The 9,714-nt window shown below is 43.2% G+C and overlaps 1 protein-coding gene across 1 annotated transcript; it reads left to right on the forward strand.

Annotated features, from left to right (window-relative positions):
- The first annotated feature begins 4,432 nt into the window (after positions 1-4,432).
- LOC146959909 (uncharacterized) lies at positions 4,433-6,230 on the forward strand. Its single transcript, XM_085772792.1, has one exon. It carries the CDS (start codon positions 4,483-4,485, stop codon positions 5,467-5,469), a length of 987 nt encoding a protein of 328 aa, XP_085628918.1. The 5' UTR covers positions 4,433-4,482; the 3' UTR covers positions 5,470-6,230.
- Positions 6,231-9,714: the final 3,484 nt, after the last annotated feature.

Consider the following 9,714-nt stretch of genomic DNA (forward strand, 5'->3'; position numbering starts at 1 on the left):
GACCCGCACCGCCGCCGCCCCGCCCCCCACACAGCCTGAGCTCAGTCACTCACCCTCCTCATCCACTGTGTTTATTGATAAACGGGCGTAGCTACTGTACTGCCGGTAATAACTGTAAAACCCGACCGGCTTGTTGAATCTCGGACCCAACACGGCCGGAGTCACGAGCATTAATTAATTAATTCACAACCCGACCGCGGTGTAAAAAAAAGAAAAGAAAAAAAAAGTTAAAAGAAAGCCAGCAGCAACACTGGTTTTGAGACAGTTAACAGTTAATCAAGTTGTTAATAAGCTGTGTGATGTGTGTGAGTGACAAGGCTATGGCGGAGCGTGTCCTGCTGCAGATCAGTCACTCTGCTGTGCTGTGAGGTGGATAGTGGATGCAGTTGGATGCGCCCTCTACAGGATAAATAACCTAATGTCGGGGGATCTTTTCAAATGGGGGAACATTTTCAAAGTAAAACCAAGTCTTATTCCCTGCATTTTATTTCTGAAAATATCGGCGACAATCGGTGAGTTCTGGCCGATTACCGATTATTCTCAAACGGGCTATAATCGGCCGATTTAATCGGCTCGCCGATAAATCGGTCGGGCCCTAATATTAATGTAATACGATAAAAACTGCACGAATAATACACAGATTGATGTAAGAAGACAAAGGATGACTCGGATTACTCACCATTAAGCCTGAGCTAGGAAGATGGCGTCCAGTGGAAAATGAGGATGTCATTTCCTGTCATGTCACTTCCTGTTTTCACTTAAACCGGTAGCCTAAATTGTATGCAAACCAATCACATACATTTTAAATAAAAGAATCTTGTTTGTTTCACAGCTTTGATTATTTAAACCATGTTAATATGTATTAAGTAATTACATTTAATATATTTTAGAATTTACAGAATTATACAGATTATAATTAATTTCAATAGCCTACATAAATTTAAAAAATATTTAATTCAAATAAAATCTAATAGATGTACTATATGCTTAAATATAAACTCTACCATGATTCATTTCTGTGAGTGTAGGCTATAGTTATTTACACCATGTATTTATCCCATGCAGCCGCGCCGTCCTCTCCTCCTGCGCTCTGGGAGTGGACAATATGACAGAGAGACAGTGGTGATAAAATATAGAGAAGGAATTTTGATTTTGAATTTAAGTTAGATTCTAAGAAGATGTTTCTGAAACACCAGTCCGATGCAAAATAAGGGCGCTGTTGAATTAAATCACCGTGGCAACATGGATCTAACGCATACGGGTTGAAATTAAATGTGTGACGGCCGATAATAAAAACATAATCGTTCTTCTCAATCATCATTTCCTGAGTCTGACTTCGGTTCACCACCACACCGTCTGTGTCAGTTTTTAATGTGACAGTGTAGTGCTTTATTGTTTTACTATTATTATTAGTACTAATAACAGTGAATAACTCATTTAAATCAACAAGCCATTGTTTCAGTCTCACAACAAGATCAGAAGAACTGAGTAGAGAGGCTTTATGTCATTATAGAAATATACAGTTAATTCTCCTGAATGGTAAATATATATATAAATGTTAAGTACAATAACAAATGATCTTGTGCTCAAAATATTATTGTTGTTAGGAACATCATTGATAAGAGAGTTGTTAATAGAAAAATCTCAATTCCTGTTGTGATTAAAGCCCTGAGATGACCATCAGGTAGAATTTTCTTTTTTTTTTTCCCCCAGGTAGAATTTAACAGTGCAGAGTAAAGGTCAGTAACTCTGTCTGTGGTTAAAGTTCTGCTGATCGAATGTTCACTGGAACAAGTGAACCAGTTTCAGCTTTAAGATCATCATACACAGGGCCGGCTCTAGGCATAGGCGATATAGGCGGTCGCCTAGAGCGCCAACTGCTGGAGGGGCGCCGCCAGTCAAGGGGAAAAAAAAAAAAAAAAAGATAATAATAATGATTTATGTCCGCTGGCGCCCCCTCACTTAGTGTTTTCTGTGTAAAAAAAAACAACCCCAAAACAAATAAATAAACAATGACAAACATGTTCCCAAATTGTGTATAGTCACACACACAGCAGATACCTGTCTGCAGCAGAAATGCTCTCAAGCCGTTTTCTTGTTAGAAACGCCACATTTTTAATTAGATGTGTGGCACAAATGCCGGCGCGTTTGCGCGACCGTCTCGATATGTTTTTTTTTTTTTCATATTTCGGTCATTTACACAGTAGAAATGCGGTTCAACTACTGTGATTGGGAGACTCTCCTCTTTCAAATACGCACGGCCGCACGCCCTTGACGACCTGTCAATCAAAACAACTGTGAAGCGCTTCGAAACAGCAGAGTCGTTCAGAGGGAGAGAGAGAGAGAGAGAGAGAGAGAGAGAGAGAGAGAGAGAGAGAGAGAGAGAGAGAGAGAGAGAGAGAAGCAGTGAGGATGATGACGGTGCTTCAGAGGTTGAACGTTCTGACTAATTTGATGAGGAAGATTATGAAAAAAGAAGAGAGAGTTGAGATTTCAGCCTGCTCAGACAGCAGGGCCAATGGGCCACAGCTCCAGATCAGCTCCAGCTCTGTATTCAGACCTGCTGAGCTATCAAACTAGTTTTTTTTTCTTTTTTTTCTTTTTTTACCTTTCAAACAGTACCACAATGACAACACATATATAGGGTACATTATATAGGCTAAATTTTGTACATTTTGTGTTTTTTTTTGTCTATTTAGTTGATATTTGGAGACAATTTCTCATTTCGGGCTACACACATCTCATGAAGTTTGAAATGTAATGTGAAGTCAATATTTCCTCCGGGTGCTCCGGTTTCCCCCACCACTAAAAACATGTCGGCTAGGTTAATCCTCCAGTCAGTGCCCCTGACCAAAGGCACTGGCTCATAATCTGGAGTTGGTCCCCGGGCACTGCACCGCGGCTGCCCACTGCTCCTCAGGGATGGGTTAAATGCAGAGAAAGAATTTCACTGTACTAGCTGTATATGTGACTAATAAAGTACCTTTACCTTTACCTTTACCTTAGCTTCTGTTATCCCACATTTGAGACATTTGGTGAGAATGACAGTTAGGCCTAACATTTATGCTCAAAAAGCAATTTCACAATTTTTTTTCTACACTTATCGCCTTATATCATATAGTATATTCCACTGCTTTTGTGAAGCCCAGACTTTCGTATAGCCATTTCAAGCACCACAACAGTTTGTTCTCATGATTGTGAAGAGACAAATTTTTTCATGTCTTCACCCAGGATTTACTCAATGCAATTTTACTGATTGTTGTGCAAATTGTGTATCTCAGGGTCAGAGGGGACATAGAGATACACTGCTATGTTATCGTTATCATTGTTGGGGGGGGCGCCTGAGAGTAATCTCGCCTAGGGCACCAAAATGGCTAGAGCCGGCCCTGATCATACACACTGTCATTTTAGAAATGTTTCTATTTACTCACAGTATATGTGTCAGGTCTGGGCTGGAAGGAGGTTTTCAGGTGCAAAGTGGCAAAAGGCAGAAGCCAGTTTTATTTTAACAACAAAAAACCACTCCAAAGGAGGGAAACAAAAAACACTCACGATGAGGCAAAAAGGCAAACAGGCAATTGGACAAGGAAGCTCAATAAACTATGGACTATGGGCTGGGGTGAACGAAGGACGAAACACTCTGGCACAAAACAAAGGGAGACACAGAACCTATATAGACACACAGGTAATGGGGAACAGGTGGAGACAATTAGAAATCAAGGCAGGCAGACTGGTGACACACAAGGGAAGGGCAAGTGACCTGAAACGAGAGGGCAGTTAGATTTCAAAATAAAACAGGAAGTCACAAGACAAAAACAAGAACACCATCACTGTGTTGTGACAATATGTTAGAAATAAACCTGGCCCAGAACTTCATGACTGTTTGAGAGAATGCACACTAAAAGCCTTGGCCATTTGTGCTGTTCAAAAAAGAGTTTCAGGTTTAAATGGACAAAGAAAATGTGGCCAATATGGTTCATCCATTTTAAAAGGACTGTAAACAGCAGCTAAATATAATTACAGACAACTAGCTACAGAACTTTATAGTGTAACATTACATCTCCCTGTTTTCTATTTCTTTTACAACCATTTAAAGGGGGCCTTGAAGCTGCAGAATATTTCCTGAACAAAAGGACTATACACACCCCAAAAACACAATGTGTTCTGGATTTAATTGAATGTGTATTGACCTCTAATTATTTTTTGTTTGGTGCTGACTTTTTTCTCCAGGTGTCTGGGGTAGCGATGGGATCCAAAATGTCACCGAGCTTTGCATCCCTCTATGTTGGACTCTTTGAACAGGAGGTGATCTCCAATAAAGACATTAACCCCTTCATGGACCACATATCTCATTGGAGAAGGTATCTTGATGACATTTTTTTCGTTTGGACTGGCACAGAGATACAATTAAGACAATTTCACAAATTTATGAATGACAAAAATGAACACTTGAACTTTTCTTTGGAGTTTGATGCTCAAAAAATGAACTTTCTTGATATTCTGGTTTCGAAGGAGGGGGACACTTTAAAAACCAGCCTATATCGAAAAAGCACAGATAAAAATTCACTACTTCATGGGGACTCATACCATCCTACCCCTCTCAAGAAGAGTCTCCCAATTTCCCAATTTAACCGTATTAGACGGATTTGCAGCGATGATATGGATTTCCAGGAACAGTCGGCCATTCTACAGGACCGCTTCAAACAGAGGGGATACAAGGAGGAGTGGATCTCTGGAGCGGAGACCAGGTTTCGTATGACCTCCCAGAATGAATGCCTCAACAAAATAAAAAACAAAAAATCTGAGATTAAGACATCATGTTGCATTCAATATTCACCTGTGGGTCGGGAAATCGAGAAAATCATCAAACAGCACTGGTTCATCCTGGACTCGGATCCAGCATTGAAGGGATGCTTCAAGGACCCTCCTCGAATGATCCATAAAAGACCTCCGAACCTTCATAACATATTGGTGAGAGCAGACCGACCACCACCCGTCGCTTCACATTTCCTCACCCAAATCCAACCTGGTAACTACAGGTGTGGCAACTGCCAACAATGCAATTCCACATACAAAACACACTCCTTTAACCACCCCCACTCTGGAAAGAGATTCCCCATTAAGAGCATCATCTCCTGTAAAACTAAAAATGTCATCTACATGCTTCAATGTCCCTGTGGTCTCGCCTACATTGGGAAAACTACTAGACCTTTAAAAACGAGGATCACAGAGCACAGATGTGCTATCCGGAACCATGACCCGTCCAGTCCAGTTGCGGTTCACTTCACAGAAGCACGTCACAGCGTTGCCTCATTGAAGTATATTGGGATTGAATCAGTCAAACTCCCTCGCAGAGGTGGCAATGTTGACACTTTACTCCTTAAGAGAGAACTATACTGGATATACACGTTAGACACCTTAACTCCCAAGGGTCTAAACGAGGACTTTAACATCAGACCTTTTATGTGATCTTTTTGTGAGCTCTTTTTGAGCTTTTTTGTTGGGGGCTTGATGAAGAAATTGAACATTGTGAAATAGTCTGTATAATAGTCTAGTAATGTGTAATATTGTAGATGATTTTCCCCTGTTGTATTCAGCATTAGGGTCGACTATGACGGGTCTTGATATTTGATATTTGCTATCTTGTTTTTTTGTTTTTTGTTATTTGCTATCTTCTAATGTTTATATTCCATCTTTTGTGTGATAGGTGGTTCCTGAGTTGTTCTGCGTATGATCATTGTAGTAGTCACTTCTCATGTTACACTTATCATGAGGGAATTCTACTGTTTGGATTATATGCATATTTGATCGTCTATATATTAACTTTTTCATTTTTTGTGGTTGGATTGTCCCTTATCTAGCTCAGGGTTATGGATAATTGAACTTTAAAATATGTTAAATCTTTAAACAAGATCAAAATGTTTAGAATATTAATAATGTGATAACCTTGTCCTAGACTTTGAAGATTAGCCATCCTATTACTAGAGGCGCCTCTAATTCATTAGATCTGTATGACGGCCAGTCGGCCTGATGGGTGTTGGTCTATTTAATTATGATGAAGTGTCTTTGACTTTTTGTATGCTTTGGTTTTGTACAAGATGGGTTTTGATGTATACATTCCCTTTACCATGTGACTCACCATGTGACCCTCGGGGGCAGGTTTAAAAACGGGGCGTCCTATGTGTATGAGTTAGTCTGATGAAGAGCTATGAGCTCGAAACGTTACTATTGATGTGCTAATAAATCTGCACAGAAGGGAGCTGATGTGTGCGGTCTCCTCTTTTTGCTTTTCCTGTCCACATTTTTTGAGGCCAGCACCTATTGAACTGGATGTGCGCGACCGTGTCTACTCTTTGTTCTATTTCTTTTACAACGCAATGAAGTTCTGTAGTGTTCACAACGGGTTCACACAGGCTCAAAGAGGGAAATTACTGAGTTCAGGGGAATCAGCTGGTGGCTCTGCCTCAGCTGTGTGATACCATTATGAGAGGCGACCAGAGATTCAGACTGGTTTGAATCCATCTGACCATCTGTTTGCCTTTTGGGAGGGGTTCATCTCTTCCCCTTACCCCTGTAAACTGCAAAAATGGGCGCACGATCAATAAATACAGGACAGTTTCATCATCCAAAGAGCTTCTTTGGTCTTGTCAGCAGAGTGGGGAGTTTCTGTAGGGAATCTTAAATGTCACATGTGGGTAGTGGCAGTCTTACAGCCTGGTCGCACTGGACGCGGAACCGAAGCGCAGCGCCCTGGAGCGGAGGCAGTTTCAGATAGGCGCACATGTTAACCAGTCTGCCTGGTCGCACATCTCACGCTGTGGAGCGCAGTGCACGCACCTGCAGCGCTTCAGATCGGTTCAGTTCTATTTTTCATGCGAGCTAAAGCCGGACACCAAACCCTTCTGAACCAGATCTACACAGAGCTCTACATCACAGAGGGAGGGACTGGAGAGGTCAATGATGAACATGAGGTCAGACAGATTGAAACAGCATCCAGGAAACCAGACAGATCAGAAACAACCATCAGACAAGAAGACATCTTTAAAGCCCTACCTGGAAGAGACCGACCAATCAGAAGAGTGATGACAAAGGGAGTGGCTAGCATTGGGAAAACAGTCTTAACACAGAAGTTCACTCTGGACTGGGCTGAAGACAAAGCCAACCAGGACACTTCACATTTCCCTTCACCTTCAGACAGCTGAATGTGCTGAAAGAGAAAAAGTTCAGCTTGGTGGGACTTGTTCATCACTTCTTCTCTGAAACCAAAGAAGCAGGAATCTGCAGGTTTGATCAGTTCCAGGTCGTCTTCATCTTTGACGGTCTGGACGAGTGTCGACCTCCTCTGGACTTCCACAACACTGAGATCCTGACTGATGTGACAGAGTCCACCTCAGTCAACGTGCTGCTGACCAACCTCATCAGGGGGAACCTGCTTCCCTCTGCTCACCTCTGGATAACCACACGACCTGCAGCAGCCAATCAGATCCCTCCTCAGTGTGTTGGCATGGTGACAGAGGTCAGAGGGTTCACTGACCCACAGAAGGAGGAGTACTTCAGGAAGAGGTTCAGAGATGAGGAGCAGGCCAGAGAGATCATCTCCCACATCAAGACCTCACGAAGCCTCCACATCATGTGCCACATCCCAGTCTTCTGCTGGATCACTGCTACAGTTCTCTGAGCTGTTGAAGACCAGAGAGGGAGGAGAGCTGCCCAAGACCCTGACTGAGATGTACATCCACTTCCTGGTGGTTCATCTAAAACTGAAGAAGGCCAAGTATGATGAAGGAGCTGAGACAGATCCACACTGGAGTCCAGAGAGCAGGAAGATGATTGAGTCTCTGGGAAAACTGGCTTTTGAGCAGCTGCAGAAAGGAAACCTGATCTTCTATGAATCAGACCTGACAGAGTGTGGCATCGATATCAGAGCAGCCTCAGTGTACTCAGGAGTGTTCACACAGATCTTTAAAGAGGAGAGCGGCCTGTACCAGGACAAGGTGTTCTGCTTCGTCCATCTGAGTGTTCAGGAGTTTCTGGCTGCTCTTCATGTCCATCTGACCTTCATCAACTCTGGACTCAATCTGATGTCACGAAAGAAATTAACTTTTAAACTCTTTAAACAGTCCAGTCACAAATCATCACATTTCTACCAGAGCGCTGTGGAGGAGGCCTTACAGAGTCCAAATGGACACCTGGACTTGTTCCTCCGCTTCCTCCTGGGTCTTTCACTGGAGACCCATCAGAATCTCCTACGAGGTCTGATGACTCAGACAGGAAGTGAATCACAGACCAATCAGAAAACAGTCCAGTACATCAAGAAGAAGATCAGTAAGAATCTGTCTGCAGAGAAAAGCATCAACCTGTTCCACTGTCTGAAAGAACTGAATGATCGTTCTCTAGTGGAGGAGATCCAACAGTCCCTGAGATCAGGACGTCTCTCCACAGATGAACTGTCTCCTGGTCAATGGTCGGCTCTGGTCTTCATCTTACTGTCATCAGAAGAAGATCTGGACGAGTTTGACGTGAAGAAATACTCTGCTTCAGAGAAGACTCTTCTGAGGCTGCTGCCAGTGGTCAAAGCTTCAAATAAAGCTCTGTATGTTCACATACATCCATCTACATTTACTGTATCTTCTTCTTTAGTCACAACAAAAATATTAGTTGTTTACTTATGTTTTCCTGATTCCTCTTCAGACTGAACAGCTGTAACCTCTCAAAGCGAAGCTGTGAAGCTCTGTCCTCAGTCCTCAGCTCCCAGTCCTCTAGTCTGAGACACCTGGACCTGAGTAACAACAACCTGCAGAACTCAGGAGTGAAGCTGCTGTCTGGTGGACTGGAGAGTCTACACTGTAGACTGGAGACTCTCAGGTGAGGATACAGATGTTTGTTGGACAGCTGATCTTGAACATCCTTATGTAACTTGTTGGTGAAGATGCTCAACATTTGCAGGACTTTCCTGTTTAAGTGATTTTCTAAAACTCTGAGTTCATCATGTTTTCTATCTCTAGTCTGTCAGGATGTCTGGTCACAGAGGAAGGCTGTGCTTCTCTGGCCTCAGCTCTGAGCTCCAACCCCTCCCATCCGAGAGAGCTGGACCTGAGCTACAATCATCCAGGAGACTCAGGAGTGAAGCTGCTATCTGCTGGACTGGATGATCCAGACTGGAGACTGAAGACTCTCAGGTACAGTCAGACAACAAGGACTCAGTCTGTCTCCTGTCTTTTATGTTTCCCTGCTCGGTCAGTCATCATGAAAGACGTCTGCTTTCTCTTAAGCTGGGGACACACAATGCGATTTTCACAGTCATTGCAAATTTAGAAAAGACTAAAAGGGCCCTAGTTTTGTGGCACAGCGCAGGGTTGCGCAGCCGGTGCAGTGCAAGTTCCGACCAGCGCAGCCTGGCTCAAGGTCAGTTCGGCAGATTGGTAGATTGAGCTGCGCCGAGATGGGTGTGGCAGCGCAGCAGGGGGAGGTGTCACAGATTCAGCTTGGCGTAGTGGAAGTTTCGTGCGAAAATGCCCCGCCGGTGCTTTCAGGGTGCGCTGAAAGCTCGCCACCTCAAACCAGGTCTACTCTCGGCGCGAGGCGAAGCGCAGCCGGTGCAGTGGAAGTGTGGCTGCCAGGTTACCGTATTGTTTTTATGTTCTGGGACTCCGGATGGAAATTAGCATCGATGCTACAATCCGGCACATTTACATGTTTTTATATGTACATTGA

Source organism: Trachurus japonicus, unplaced genomic scaffold (assembly GCF_045865225.1).
Source record: "Trachurus japonicus isolate A0001 unplaced genomic scaffold, Traja_1.0 AP030914.1".
Taxonomy (NCBI): Eukaryota; Metazoa; Chordata; class Actinopteri; order Carangiformes; family Carangidae; genus Trachurus; species Trachurus japonicus.